This window comes from Hydra vulgaris, chromosome 02 (genome assembly GCF_038396675.1).
Source record: "Hydra vulgaris chromosome 02, alternate assembly HydraT2T_AEP".
In the NCBI taxonomy this organism is placed as follows: Eukaryota; Metazoa; Cnidaria; class Hydrozoa; order Anthoathecata; family Hydridae; genus Hydra; species Hydra vulgaris.
In genome coordinates this window covers 54,386,860-54,403,443 of record NC_088921.1, presented here as the reverse complement: position 1 = coordinate 54,403,443, position 16,584 = coordinate 54,386,860, and the positions used below count along the sequence as shown (strand labels likewise).

At 24.8% G+C, this 16,584-nt stretch overlaps 1 protein-coding gene across 1 annotated transcript in view; it reads right to left on the bottom strand.

Moving 5' to 3' along the window:
* LOC100203542 (DNA damage-binding protein 1) overlaps positions 1 to 16,584 on the bottom strand; it is a 52,185-nt gene that overhangs the window by 28,614 nt on the left and 6,987 nt on the right. Inside the window, exons 3-12 of the mRNA XM_065791394.1 lie at positions 13,400 to 13,548; positions 12,891 to 12,969; positions 12,591 to 12,705; positions 8,271 to 8,368; positions 7,969 to 8,118; positions 5,642 to 5,725; positions 3,017 to 3,133; positions 2,830 to 2,932; positions 2,658 to 2,736; positions 2,351 to 2,459 (exon numbers count right to left, since the gene is read on the bottom strand). Of these exons, the coding sequence (XP_065647466.1) occupies positions 2,351 to 2,459; positions 2,658 to 2,736; positions 2,830 to 2,932; positions 3,017 to 3,133; positions 5,642 to 5,725; positions 7,969 to 8,118; positions 8,271 to 8,368; positions 12,591 to 12,705; positions 12,891 to 12,969; positions 13,400 to 13,548 (1,083 nt within the window). The remainder of the gene's footprint in view (positions 1 to 2,350; positions 2,460 to 2,657; positions 2,737 to 2,829; positions 2,933 to 3,016; positions 3,134 to 5,641; positions 5,726 to 7,968; positions 8,119 to 8,270; positions 8,369 to 12,590; positions 12,706 to 12,890; positions 12,970 to 13,399; positions 13,549 to 16,584) is intronic.

The window sequence follows — 16,584 nt, the reverse complement described above, 5'->3', positions numbered from 1 at the left end:
ATTCATTAAAAAAATTTTTCTAACATGTAGGTAGACTTCTTGAAAAACCTTTTTTAGGGTAACATTAGGGACAACTCAACACTTATCAGGGAAAAAAAAAGTAGTTTAAAACATTTTTTTTTTCATATTATATTTCTTTATTTCAGATAATAGTTCTTTAAAAAAGAAAAAACTAGCAAATGCAGACTTTTTTAAAAAAAGTAAAAATCAATATGTTAACAGATATGTTTCAAAAAAATGTCTGTTAACATACCGTATTACAAAGATCACTTTGTCACAAGAAACAAATTTTTTAAATGTTGTTTTAATAAGAACTGTTTTGAAATTTCACAAACCTTATATGGTCATTCTACCAAACCTTGTTATTTAAAGAAACTTTTTAAAAGTTTGAAGACATCATAAGATAAAAATGATAGTAATTTATTTAAAAATCAGAGATAAAAGAATTTTAATGATTGAAAAACTAATTGACATTAAGCAACACATATGAACTATTTGAGAGGAAATAAAAATAGTAAAAAAAGGAAAATCATTACATAGATGACATTTAATATTCAGATGATATTTGAACTTAAGAAAAATTGATAAAATTTTGGCTGATATAGTATATATTTTTTTTAGGTCTTGCTTTTTGTTCAAATTTATATTTGTTAATTAATTTGATGTTAGTTAAATTAACTGACTCCATTTTTAATGATAAAACTGAGTGTCACCTGACGGCAATTGTAATTTGGAAGGAAGAGGGGGAATATGCACAAAAATAGCAGCTTAATACACTGGTGCATCGCTAAATCAAATTTCTCACTAAAATAGTGTCAGAACTTGAGAAACCCCTTTTAAATTTTTCAACGTGACATAGTAATTACCACCTAAGAAATTCATGGATAAAGCAAATCTAAAACCTTTGGCAGACCTTTTTAAAGTTATATTAGACAGTAATGAGCTGCAGCTGGCTAAGAGGTTTTATGCTATAGAAACAGATGTGCTAATGATCCAAAATCTTTAAAAGTCATCAGCCAGTGAGACCACTATAGGTGTTTGCACTGCTTTCTGTGAATTTCTTTAGGCACACTAAAATGTATAATAACATCACAAAAGTGATCAATATCACATAAAAGAAAAGGAAACCTTATTCTTATCTTCAAAAAAGATTCGACTTCCATAATACAGTGTAGTGAAAATCTATAGAAATGATTTAAAAAAAGTGGGTTTAAAAAAAAGAGAAAATTACAACTATTTTGAATACTGTGACAATAATAATTAGTTCTATTCTCTATGATTGTTTGTTATGTGGTTTTACTAGGTATTGAAGTATAAGTAAATTAGGTAGTAAGTAGATTTATAATATAGATAATATATAATATAGATAATATATAATATAGATAAAATATAATATAGATAATATATAATATAGGTAAGTAGATTTATAATATGTATTCAGTTTAGGAGATACATTTATCAAATTAATAATTTTTTGTGTTGTCTTATCAGTAAATAAATTTCTAGTTATGGAGCTACAGAAAGATCATTAATATAGATGAGAAACAAATATAAAAAGACCAAATATAAAAAAACAGAACCAAATATAAATAAACCCAGAAATTTAGTAACTCAGAAACTTTAACAAAAAATCAAAAATCAATTATCAAAATTAGATAGTTCAGAGAGAGTTTGCAAACAGTTCAGTCTTATCCTTGGAAGAAGTAATAAGATCAGATCCATGTATTAGAGATACTTGCTTTTATTAATAGCATTGTTACAGATTTTCTAAATATCTCTATAACCTAATTTCTAAAATAGGATATGATATTTACTAATTTAAGAATACTGGATAATGCAAGTAATCTTTTTAGCATTGTTCTTTTCTAATGATAAAATGTCAATAGTTCTAAAGATATTTTTTTGAAAAAAACAAAAAAAATATTGCAAATAGCAGCTGCACAAGCAGGAGAATGAGCTAGAGAGAGACTTGACTTGAAACCATTGAAAAGGAACTAAAACTTTTATGTTTGGCTGAATTCAGGAGATTTAAAAAATAAAATTTCAGCACAGACATCAGCCATCAAAAAGAAAATTGTTAAAAGAATAAGCCTTGTAGTATTAAGAACTGAAATGATAGAGTAAAGAAATGAAATGATAGAGTAAAGAAATGAAATGATATAGAGAGAACTGAAATGATAGAGTAAAGAACTGAAATGATAGAGTAAATCTACAACATATTACTGGATCAATATATTCAAATATTTAACATGTATATAAAAAATATATAATAAATTTACAAATATATAACAAATTTAGAACAATATGTAAAAAATATATAAATAAAAATACTAATATAAGTTTATGATACCTGAATCAACTGATTAAAGTTTACATTTGCACAATATGTGGTTTGCTTGTCACTACTAAATCCCTCTATTTCTATTTCTTCAACTTCTTCCGTACTCAATGAAAGAACTCTATTAGAATTCAAACAATTTTTAACTGTTAGAAAAAAGTTTTTTTTTTACCATTAAAAATAAAAAAAAAGTTTTTAAAAAATGAAATTTCATTAGTACAGAGATAAATTACAAACTTGACCCAAAATTAAAAAGGATAAATATACTTCAGTAACCAAACAAAAAATAGCTACTTGTTATAAAAATCAAAAAAATTACCTTGATTGCCCAACAAATGACAGAACCATTGTATCATGAAGATCTGAATTAATTGAGTTTACCTTTAGGCACCACAATCCTAATAATAAAATTGTATTAATTTTAAGAAAACTTTAAACTAACAGTTAATTATCAAGAAGTTTTGTTAAAAAAAATTAAAATAAATAAAAACCCATTATTCCAGGAAGGTCAATTGAAGCTAGCTCATTAATCCCAATGCCATTTCTTATAATTCTGAGACTGCCATCTTTAAATGCACCTGAGCAAGTCACAAGCTAAAAAAATTACAACTGTTTTAAATAAAAAATATTTAAAACACTAAAAACTGTTAATATGAAAATAAAAATAAAAACATTTACTTGATCTTGCCCCTGTCTTTCAAGATCTACAACACACATATCAAGAATAGGTCCAAGGTTTGTAAATGAACGCAGTATAGTAATAAATGAGCCTTTTTTATCTGGCTCTGTATTTAACTAAAAGTAAATTACAATGTAAACTATTGATAGGTTTTGTAAATTTTGGTTTAAAAGAAATTATTGTTTATAAAAATGGTTTCAACAATTTAAAAAAAGAAAAAAATATACCAATACTTGAAAAAAATTAAAAGTTCCTAATTTGTAAAAAACTAACATTTAAAAACTATTTTTAAACCACAGCTTAAAGAATTTTTAAAGTGTTGGTTGAAACCAAATTTATACTCTTACAAATTTGTTAAACTATATCTTTATTGCTTAATCAGAGTGCAATGAGAGAAGCACAGAGGTACTTCTGAAAAATACTTTTCTAAAAAAGTAACACAAAACAAATAACTTTAAAAACTTTAGTCGATTAAAGATATCTCTTATTTGTCCTTGTATAGAATACTATTGTCATATTTAGGCTGGTTCTTTTAATGATGCCTGTTTTTTTTTAGACAAGGTTTTCTGAAAAAAAAAAAAAAAATTGTAAATGTAATTGAATGTTCTTTAGATACTAAGCTTAAGCCTCTATTGCAAGTTTGTATGCAACAGAGGCTTAAGTTGTTTGTATGCGTTATTTGCATTGCCTTATAAAAATACTATAAGAGCCGCTGCATAAGCAAGATCACATCTGTTGTTCTATCGACTAAAACTCAACTTGTCATTCACCAAACTCAACTTGTCATTCAACAAATTTGCATCATTTACTACAACTGTTTCCTCATGCTCAAAAAAAATTTTATTCATCTAGTTTTTTCCTCAAACATCAATGTTTTGAAACTATCTCCCAAATTCATTTGTATCGTACATAAATTATATTTTCAATTTTAATTTATTCTTAATTATATTTCTTAGTTTATAAAAAAAACCAAAAAAAAACAAGTAAATATAAAACAATATAAACAAGAAGTATAAACAAGCAAATAAAAAAAAAATTGAAACATACTATTAAATATTTTATATTGATTTTTTTATATTTACTTTTTTACTTTGATTTGATATCATAAAGGTTAATAATTTTACTGTTAAATACAGACAATATAAGGTGCAAAGAATATTCATTTTTATTGATGTTATTAAGTTGTTTTTGCTTATTTTCAAAAAACTTTTTTAATTCTTTAGAAATTAATTTTTATCCAATAATTTTGTTTCCTATGTCATTTTTTTTTTGAGTCTTTACTCAAGTTTTTACTCAAGAAACTTGTTTATAAACAATACAGATACAATAAAAAAAATCAATCACACTAAATCACAATAAAAGTTTAAATTTTGGTAAATAAAATAATTTTAAAGATTGAAATGTTGCATTTATTTATAATTATTTCAAAACATCAGATTTTCTGGTAGCCGATAAGGAACTTAAATGATTTTATTAACTTGTCAGTTCTATAAAATTAACATTGTTAATCTTTCAGTTGACCTACACATAAACATTAAAGATTTTTTTATTATACTTAGGAATTTTAAGAAAACCAAATTAATTGTTCAGATATCTGCTAGTTTTCAAAAGGAAGCCAATTATGATAAACTTTCATTTCAGTGTTGTAAAGGTAAGAACATCTTGTAACTTAATCAAAAGTTTAAACTCAAACAAAAGCAAACTGACTATATAGGTAGTACACCTATTATTATAGGCGTATATACACATATATATATATATATATTTTTTTTTTTTCAAAATAATAGGGACCTGTTAAAAAGTAAAGTTAATTGAGCTGTCCCTAAAACACATTATTTAAGTTTGTAATTTTGAACTAATTTTCCTGACCACAAACCACATCAAATCAAAGGGTAGCCCAAATAAAGTTAAAAAAATTATTTTTTTTATATACAATTTTGAAATGGTCTAATATATATATATATATATATATATATATATATATATATATATATATATATATATATATATATATATATATACATATATATATATACACACACACACATATATATACACACATAAATATATGTATGTAGTATATCTATACTCTAAACACTATTTTATTATTTATTTTATTGTTTATTATTATAATTATTCTATGAACCATCCTTTATATATTTTTTATCAAGGCATTCTACAATACTTTTATACATATCTTATTGAACTTTATTATTAAAAACATTATTAAAGCATGGTTGTATATCAACATTGTTGTTACTTTTAAATTTGTTTAAAGGAAGGACTTTTATTATATGTTTTTATTACATTCATATCTATTACACACATATAATAAAATAATATAAAAATACTGATGTTGACTTACTTATTGTGTTAACTATCGGTAAAAATTATTTATTTAAAATTTTAAATTGTTAATTAAACAAAACAACAAATAAATGTGCAAAAATATTTTGCAGGATTCTAACACTGCAATTGACAAATTTTAATTGCTGTCAAACAGTTGGGATTCAGCTATTTTTTATTCTTAAGTTAGTGACAAATATAACACTACCTTTTTTAAAAATTTTAATTGTAAAGGTTATGTATAAACAATTATTATTAATTTTGCATTTCATTATTACCTTGACTATTTGTGAGTCTCCAAGACACGAACCAATGAAAACAACACCATTATCGAGATAAGTTAAACAATGTGGAATTGATGTCTAAAAATAAAGTTTCATCAAAATGACAAACACTTCAACAAAACAAAAAAGTTTAGAATGCGGGAAAAAAAACACAAAAAAAAACAGCTACAAAAACTAATTGTGACTAATTAAAGTTTTTACATAACATAATTTATTAGAAGATGAAGGTTTAGAATAACTAAATAAATATTTTAATTAAATATTTTTATTATATCAGGGGTGTACCCTTATAGTCATCCAGTGGCAAGGGATAACTCAGTTTCCCCAAGGACAACTAAAATTAAAAAAAAAAAAGTCTGTCAGTAGCCCCATATGATGGCCAGACATTTTGTTACTTACAAAAGTGTGTTTATTATTAAAACCATATTTTGATCATTGAAGATTTTATTCTTTGAATTTATTTAAAAGAAAACTTGAAAAAGCATTTAAAGTAGTATAAAATTTGTATAATAATGAGTACACTACAGTGAGTTAAACAATTTTACTAAACTAAATAAAAATAAAACGCAGCCAACACATGATTTAATATTTCCAAGTGTGACTATACTGTTTGTTAAACATTGTTGTTGCATTTTGAAGCACTTTTCTTCTCAATGTAAAATGATTTTTAAAATTACATTTTCTTTCCAAATGCTAATGTATTATTTTTTAAACTTTATAGTTGCATTTTGAATCACGAGAATCACGTTGAATCATTGATAACACTGAATCTCTATTGTTTTTCATTAGTAAAATGAATTTTTAAACTGGAGAGTACACCACTGTATATACTAAAAAGTGGCTTATCAAAATAACAAAATGTTTTGTTTTTTTTATTGTTTTTCTTTTAAAAAGTTATTTTGAATTGTTTTATTAAAAAAAAATAAAATAAGTGAGCTCTAATTTATGACCAACCATGTAGATCTTCAGATATTGGTTTTTACATTTATAGGCACAACTTCATAAGAAGCAATTTTAAAAATGGATCAAAGATAAAACTCTTTAGTGATTAGAAAAAATTTGTTTGATCGAAATGATTGAGAGTCAAAATGTTGTATTACTTTGCAGTTTATATGTTTTTAATCTGAAATTTTTATCAAACATACTTTATATTATTTCAATTAAAAAAATAACAAAGATTGTAAAATTCAACAATTAGTTAAAACTTATTTTTTTATTTTTTGAAAAACTTCTGTGCCAAAGTTTAACAACTAAATTTTGATTAATATTTTTTTCAAAAAAGCTAAAATTTTTACGAAAATTCACAAAATTACAATTTTTCAATAAAATAGTTTCATCAAGTTTTTGGTGACATATCTACTTGCCTTTAAAATTGCATCACAGCAAGGAATAATTATACCTACTTAATGAACGAGAACATCCTGAGGAATATTATACAAATATTCTTTAATCAAATTTCACAAATATTTTTGGCCTTTAATTTTGCTTTTGTCTTCAAAAATTTTATTTAATTGCAGGGTATGATACTGTTTTTATACTTTTGCGTGGAAGCCTTTTCAAAAAACAACTAAACTTTAATTAATGGTTAAATTTTACAATTGTTGTGGTTTGCATTTTGAATTGAAATGATAATAGAGCACATTTGGTAAAGATTTAAGCATACTTAAGAAGGCTTGTGAAAAGTTATGTGTTGAAAACTGAGAAAAAGTTGCTGTTTCGAAAGTTTTGCACACTACTGTATATCAACAAGTCACCAAATATGTAATGATCATTATAGATGTGATTGTAAGGTGGAAGAAACCTACGATGGTTGAATGAACTTTTATGCCCAATGGTACTCACTGCTAAAACATTTAGAGAAAAAAATCAGAAAAATCATCACAAGGATATCAGTGTCTATTTTTCTGCAAGTATGAAACTGATATTAAATAATAAAGTAAAAGTTTTTACATCTTATTCAATTTTGTATTAAACAGTGAACAATGTACAAATGTAAAAATTAAAAATAACAATGTACAAATTTAAAAAAAAAAAATTATCATGCAAATTTAAAAGATGCATTAGAAGCATTGACTAAAATACCAAACTAAGCACTTTATAAAAACATAAATACTAATGTGATTTTTGATTTTTTATAGGTGTCAACAAAGCCTGGTTAAAATCAATATTATTTCAAATGTTTCAGTTACGCAATACCAACTTAAATTAATACATTTTAAAGATAAAAGTAACATTTTTTATTTCTAATTTTTTAAAATTAAAAGTTTTATTTGAAAAAGATTAGAGACGAGAAAATAAAAACTTTATAAATATTGAAATACCTCCCCAAGAAGCTCTAATTTAAGATCTTTTACTTCTGAAGTTTTTGTTTGATAATCCAAAAATAGCATGAAAATGCGACCAGATGTATCACCAAGTAAGTATCTTAAACCTTCTTTATCAACTCGGCCATAACAACTTAATGAGCTTTGCTGAAAATCAAAAATATAGTTTTATTACTATTATTACTTAAAATATATATATATATATAAAATACTAACAAATTAAAAATTTAAAAAATCAAAAACAAGATTAACAAGTAATAATAATTTCAAAAATTCAACCATTCACATTAAATAATTACTTTCATAGCAGGAGGTGCCACCGCTAGATAAGTCTCTCCTTTATGATAAGTAATGGACTCATGTCCAACAATTAAGGCTCCTTCAATGGGTTTAGGTACTAAACAAAGTATAATATTTAATAAAGATTATGTAATACAGAGTATTATGTATTACTTATATACAATACAAAGTAATATCAAAGTAATACCAAATAAATAAATAAATATATATATATATATATATATATATATATATATATATATATATATATATATATATATATATATATGTATATATATATATATATATATATATATATATATATATATATATATATATATATATATATATATAAAAACATAAATTTAAAAATATTTAGATAAGATAACTAAAATATTTGTCAATTATTTTAGTTATCTTATCTAAATTTATTTTTTTATGTTGGTTATTTTTTTATATTTTTAAATTTTATTTTTTTATGTAAAAAAAGAGAACATATCACTAATTTTTCATGCAAGTAAGTCTTTACTTTTTTAATAATGATCGAATTTGGATAAAGCAATCAAGTGGTTTATTTGATGTTTCCATGGGAGCGTTCGACGGTGCAGAGGTTTGTGAGCTGGTAGGAACATTTCTTCTTTTTCAAATTTCAAAATTTTATAACAAGTTTGAGGTTGGTTTATACCGTGACAATGGCTTGGCAGTTTTTAGTAAAAAAAGCGGCCCTCAAATGGAAAAAATAAAAAAGCATATTGTCGAAATATTTAAATGCAATGGCTTACGGATTTCTATACAATGCAACATGAAAATTGTTAACTACCTCGACATGACTCTAAACCTTAGTGACTGCACTTTTAAACCTTATTTCAAACCTGATAATACTTTAAATTACATCCATGCTGATTCAAATCACCCGCCAAGTATATTAAAACAAATACCACATTCGATTGAACTTAAATTGTCTACAAATTCATCTAACAAAGAAATATTTCAAAATACTATTCCTCTATATAATGAAGCTTTATTAAAGTCTGGTTATAAATGTAGTCTAACATATAATCCTATAACAATATCAACTCCAAAACGGAACAGAGCCCGCAACATCATTTGGTTTAACCCTCCATTTAGTAAAAACGTTAGCACCTAAGTGGGAAAATGTTTTTTGAAACTTATTGACAAACATTTTCCTAATAATAATAAACTGCATAAAATCTTTAACAGGAACACAGTCAAAGTTAGTTACAGTTGTATGCCAAGTGTAAAATCTATCATAAATTCGCACAATAAATACATTTTATGCAACAATAAAAACCTTAATCAACAGGGCTGTAACTGCTATAATAAAAATCTCTGTCCGTTGTTTAATAAATGTTTAACAAGCAACATTGTATATCAAGCAACTGTTACAACTGATAATCTTGATTCATCTTTTAATGAAAAATCCTACATTGGGATAAGTGAGACTCCTTTTAAATTAAGATACGCTAATCACGTTAAATCATTTAACATCTCTAAATACAAAAATGATACTGAACTCTCAAAACATGTATGGAAGTTAAAAGAAGCTAATTTAGTTCCTATAGTTAAGTGGAAAATTCTCAGGCGGTGTAAAGCATATAATCCAACATCCAAATCTTGCAAATTATGTCTTACCAAAAAATATGAAATTCTAATATTATAAAACTACTAATTTATTGAATAAAAGGAGTGAGATTGTTTCTAAGTGTAGACATAGAAACAGATTCCTTCTTTCCCAATATGACACTGGCGATTAAAAAAGATGTTTTTCCATATTATTATTATTTTTATTATTATTGTCATTATTATTACTATTATTATTATTTGACGTCAGAACTCATTCCATTATTTTTTTAATTTTGTAACGGTTTTTTAATTGTATTTTTGAACGGTTTTTTCTTGATTTAAATATATGGCTGATGAGTGCCGCAAACAGCATGAAACTTTAAGTACCGTAAAAAAGTTTTTTTTTTTTTTTCATCTTACTTTTTTATTTATTTATTGATCTATTTTGTGATTATTTCACTTTATATTGATCACTCTCAAATCAAAAAAATTGATTATTATTACATAATCAAAACAACAATATATATATATATATATATATATATATATATATATATATATATATATATATATATATATATATATATATATATATATATATATATCAGTGCTGGAAATAACAGCTGATCAACAATCATTGATTAGCTAAATTTGATAAAAAATGATGTTTTGATCTTCCAATATCAATTCTTTTCAATCAAATTTGATCAGCAAGATTTGCAAGGCAAACTTAATAATAAAATATTAAAATACTTTCAAAAACGGAAAATTTAAATTATAAAGTTAGCAACTAAATGTTTTTGATTATTGGTATAAAAATAGTTTTGAGACCATAACAATCTTTGGTTTTAAGTATAAAAAAAATAAAAATAAAATAAATAAAACCAAAACAAATGATAGTTTATTAACATAAATGAAAAAAGTAAAGTTTTTAATAAGAAAAAAGTAACAAAATTATTAGCTAAGAAAATAGTTTTCCTTTTTTATAGTGGGTGTTTTAGTTTTTTATAGTGGGTGTTTTAGTTTTTTATAGTGGGTGTTTTAGTTTTTTATAGTGGGTGTTTTAGTTTTTTATAGTGGGTGTTTTAGTTTAAAGAAAAGGTGTTTTGGTTTTTAGAAAAAGATTTTTCTAAGAAAAAAAAGTATAACTTTACATTTTTCTTAGCGGGTTGTTAAAAAATGATCGCTTGATTAGTGTGATTCAAAATAATATTATAAAACTGCTGTACGTAAAAGTGAAAAGATTTATCAAGAGTTAAAAGGAAAATATAAAAATTTTGCATATTCGCAGCAAACTTGATTAATTATATTTGATTATTATACATATATATAAATGAATAAATATATATATATATATATATATATATATATATATATATATATATATATATATATATATATATATATATATATATATATATATAGACACACAATATACAGACGCACTCACACACACACATATATGTATACAGACACACATTATATATACATGCACACACACACATATATTAGGGTGGCTCATAAAACAACATTTTTTGAAAGTGCTTAATGGTGTTCTATATAATAAATTAATACAAAATTAAAAAAATTTTTAGGGTTCGCTCAAGACCCTTAAACATCAGACGGGTCCCTAATGTTTTGAAAAAAAAAGTTTTTAAAAGCATATTATGTTGGGTCCCAAAAGAGGTGAAATTGTATAAAACATTAAAAAACAATAACCATTTTATATAAAGATTACTACTTTAAAGAACTTTTTTTTTCAAAATATTAGGGACCCATCGATCTTTAAGGGTCTTGAGCAACCCCTGAAAATTTTTTTTGTGCAAAAATTTTTTAAATTTTGTATTTATTATATACCATTAGAGAGTACCATCAAACACTTTCAGAAAATGTTGTTTTTTGAGCCACCCTAACATATATATTTTGCAGCAAACTTGACCAATTATATTTGATTATTTTTATTATTGTTATTATGTATATATATATATATATATATATATATATATATATATATATATAGACCAGCTCTCAAAAATAGGGTCGACCTAACTGCAGATGAAAAAGTGTTTGAAGTTGGCAAAAAATTGCCGACCTCATTTCTATGTTTTATGAAAAGACCTTTTTTTTGCTGACCTGATGCTGACTTTTAAAAGATTGAGGTTAGCAAATTATTGCTTACCTTATTTTTTCTAAATCAGAGGGTTGATATAGACACACAATATACAGATGCACGCACACACACACACACACATATATATATATATGTTTCTCTGAGCAGCAAACTCAATTAAAAAAAAATCATATTTCAGAAATAGGGGTTTATTTCAGAGTTTTTTTATTAAAATAAAACAAAAAGTTTCGTTTTATTTTAATAAAAAAAATTAGTTTTGAGACTTCAAAATTATTGGGACACCTCTATAAAATCTACATTTACAACCATATACTTTTTCACACCCTATCCTGATCTACTTTATCCACATATAAAAAAATATCAGAACTATATTATATTTAAAAATTTTAAAGCCATCTAGTAGCCATCTGAAATGGCTACTTAATCAATAATACTGACTTAATCAACTTAGTGTTTGGTTAGCATTATGTATTTTTGTTAAAGCAACATTAATGACAAAAAAACATTTTCTTCCTCTTTCTTTTTAATTCTTTTCTACAAAATTTAAGATCAATTTGAAAAACTGTTAGAGAAAAAAGCATTTCAATTTTAAACCTCTATTACGGAAATATATATATATATATACCTGTGATTAGCATACAAGCTTCTAGTTCAACATTGTCTTGCTTCCATGGTCCCCGTTTAAACTCTTTATCAGCCAGTGAGATACCATACGTTTTAACATGCCTTCCGTGTGTATCCTATTAAAGTAGAGTTAATAATTAAAAAAATTAATTTTTGAAATAATATATAAAACTAATCCAAACTAAGAGAAAAGATAACAAACTTTTCAAATACTTTGGATTTTTTTTAAATTGCAAAACTGGAGAAATGCATCAATTCAAAATAGTCACAGTTATTGATCAAACTGAAAAAATGAAATTACTTGATACACTAAAATTATAGTAGGATGTGTAAATGAACCATATAGAAATTGAATATCAACAACATGGAGTTCTTCCAATCTAATGTAAAAAACAAACCTTTAAGTCTAATGTATAAATATTACAATAAATACTCTAAGTAAAAAATATGATTAACAAAAGTATTTTCTGCTTTTACAATAAAACTGAAGTTAAAAACATAATCATATTTTCTTGTAAAAAATAAAAAACCAAAAGCAATTCATTTTCTTTTTTTATGACACATAGGTATTAAAATGCAAGTATGTGTTTTTTTAAAACAACTACATGTACTTGTTTTATAAAACTTTCTGAATGCAAAATAGCAAATTAATTTCTACTCAGGAATTAAAATATAAATTTCAGCTAAAACATTAACAACTAAGCATAATTCAAAGGACAAACTATAAAAAATTTAAATAAAAATACCTTATGCAGCATTTATAGGCACTTCAAAATTCATTTTGAAAAAAGTTTTAATAAATTTGAGTACCTAATATTGAATGCTTTTAATTCCATGTTTGAACCAAGATCCAAAGGAATAACTTTTAATAATCCATCATATATATGTAAAGCTATCATTCGACACTGTGGGTCAATTATACCTATCATTCCAGTGTCACTTGGCCGGCCAATTTTATCCTAAGTTATAATATAATTATAATATGACAAATTTAAAAAAATTAAGATACTTCATAATAGATAAAAAAAAACAAAAAAAAAAATGCTAAAAGATATATACATATATATATCTTTGCGTACTTAAAATGCATTGCATAAAACATCATTGATGATACTATACTGCATTAGGTAGCTGCAGGGATTTAATACACACATCAAGTGAGAGTTTAGGCAGGTATTATCTAGATATGAAGAACTATACATATATTTTAATGTTAATTCACCTCCCCAAGCAGCCTCCAAAACATGAACCTTGATAAACAAGGCTGCTGTGCGGAGAAACAAATTAAAATATATCTGCTGCGGATATACATATATGCAGTGGATATATATATCAAGTTGTTTTTCTGCGTAGCTGAGAAACAAGTTGATGTATTTATATATATATATATATATATATATATATATATATATATATATATATATATATATATATATATATATATATATATATATATATATATAGATCTATAGTTTGTTGGCTTTTGGAAGAGCGGAAGGAAAAAAGTGATTCTTACGCCAACACATACGTCACTTTTAATTACTTTTGACTTTCGTCCAACATTTTCGTGTTGGGCGAAAGTCAAAACCATTAACTTAATTACAAATTAATTGTTATATAAAAAAACCACAAAAACGCAAATTTAATTGACCAGAATGTTTTTAAAAACATTCTGAATGTTTTTAAAAACATTCTGAATGTTTTTAAAACATTCTGAATGTTTTTAACAATATAAACAATGTTTTTATTTTAATTTTTTTTACTGTAAATCATGCGTGGAGTGTTGCTACATCGACTATCTTATAGCCTGACTCGCAAGGGGGTGCTGCTACATCGACTGACAAATAGCCTGACTCGCAAGGGAGTGCTGCTAAATCGACTGACAAATAGCCTGACTCGCAAGGGAGTGCTGCTACATCGACTGACAAATAGCCTGACTCGCAAGGGAGTGCTGCTACATCGACTGACAAATAGCCTGACTCGCAAGGGAGTGCTGCTATATCGACTGACAAATAGCCTGACTCGCAACAGAGTGCTGCTACATCGACTGAGGGTTTGGTTGGGGCAGGCAGTCTATCAATTAATAAAAAAAAAAATTCCGGTCTTGCATTTTAATTTTTACTTTTTGTCAACAAAATATGGAAAAAACTTTCGGACAACATCTAAGGGTTCTATATATATATATATATATATATATATATATATATATATATATATATATATATATATATATATAATATATATATATATATATATATATATATATATATATTGATATATATATACATATATATTGATATATATATATATACATATATATTGATATATATATATATACATATATATTGATATATATACATATATATTGATATATATACATATATATTGATATATATACATATATATTGATATATATATACATATATATTGATATATATGTATATATGTGTGTGTGTATATATATATATATATATATATAGATATATATATATATATATATATATATATATATATATATATATATATATATATATATATATATAGTTCTTTAAATTGTTGCATTTGAGAGTACGGAATTCAGAAAGTTAAAACCATTAATTTAATTACAAACTAATCGTTTTTTAAAAAACCCACAAAAACGCAAATTTAATTGACCTGAATGTTTTTAAATGATTTTGAATGTTTTTAAAACATTCTGAATGTTTTTAATAATATAAACAATGTTTTTATCTTTATTTTTTTAAATAAAATGTTTTTATTTAAATTTTTTTTACTGTAAATCATGCACGGAGTGTTGCTACATCGACTACCTTATAGCCTGACTCGCAATGGAGTGCTGCTACATTGACTATCTTTTAGCCTGACCTCCAAGGGAGTGCTGCTACATCGACTGAGGGTTTGGTTGGGGTAGGCAGTCTATCAAGTAATAAAAAAAAAATTCCGGTCTTGCATTTTACTTTTTACTTTTTGTCAACAAAATACGGAAAGACTTTCTGACAACTAGTGCATGATTTACAGTAAAAAAAATAAAAATAAAAACATTTTATTAAAAAAATAAAGATAAATATATATATATATATACATATATATATATATATAAAATTAATACTTAACATGAAATGCTATTAATGATGTCATACTAAAATAAATATTTGTTGGTGCTTCAGTACATACATCAATTGAAATACTAAATAATATCAAAGGTGGAATAATATCGAAGGTGAAACAATAGAAATATTAAATAATATCAAAGGTGGAAGCATACATATTTGATCTGGAAACTAAAACAGTGGCAAGTTAGTTATATTTTTTAACTCTCTTGATTTATGTATGTCACTGCCGAGCTATTAGGCCTCGAATGCTGCTTTCTTTACACAACCAAAGATTCATTGTTGACCATAGTAAGTACACTTTAAGTTTTCTCAAAGTTTACTTACTATAAAACTTCATACCAAAAGCATATATACTCGGTGCTAGGGGATTAAATTCTACAGATGATGTTGGCAAGTTACAAAGCAAACATTTATTGAACCAATATTTTTTTTATAATTTGGGTTAAGTTTCTGATGTCTACTAGAAGAGTGCAACCAGGATTTGCTGAACTAGTTAAAGGATACTTCAAATTGGCTTTTTTCCTGCACAAGACGGCTTAACAAATTTTCTCTCTCATCAAGCAAGATGATTTTAAAACTTACTTTCAAAAATAAACCTCTCTATCAATTCCCAGCCTTAAGATTACAGAATAGTTAATTCCCAGCTTTAAGATTACAGAAATGTTGTTTTAAGGATATCGCTATGATTACTAACAACTTTAGACATTATTGATTGTTACCTGTGAAAGTGGAAGCGAAATGATTGAGGAGTTTTGTCCTATCTGTAAAACATTTGCCAAAAAATTGGGTTCTACTGATTAATTCAAACTAATTTGATTCAGGAGTCATTTAAGTTAAGCCAAGTGTTCCATTGAATTTGTAGCAAATTTTAGTATGTGACAA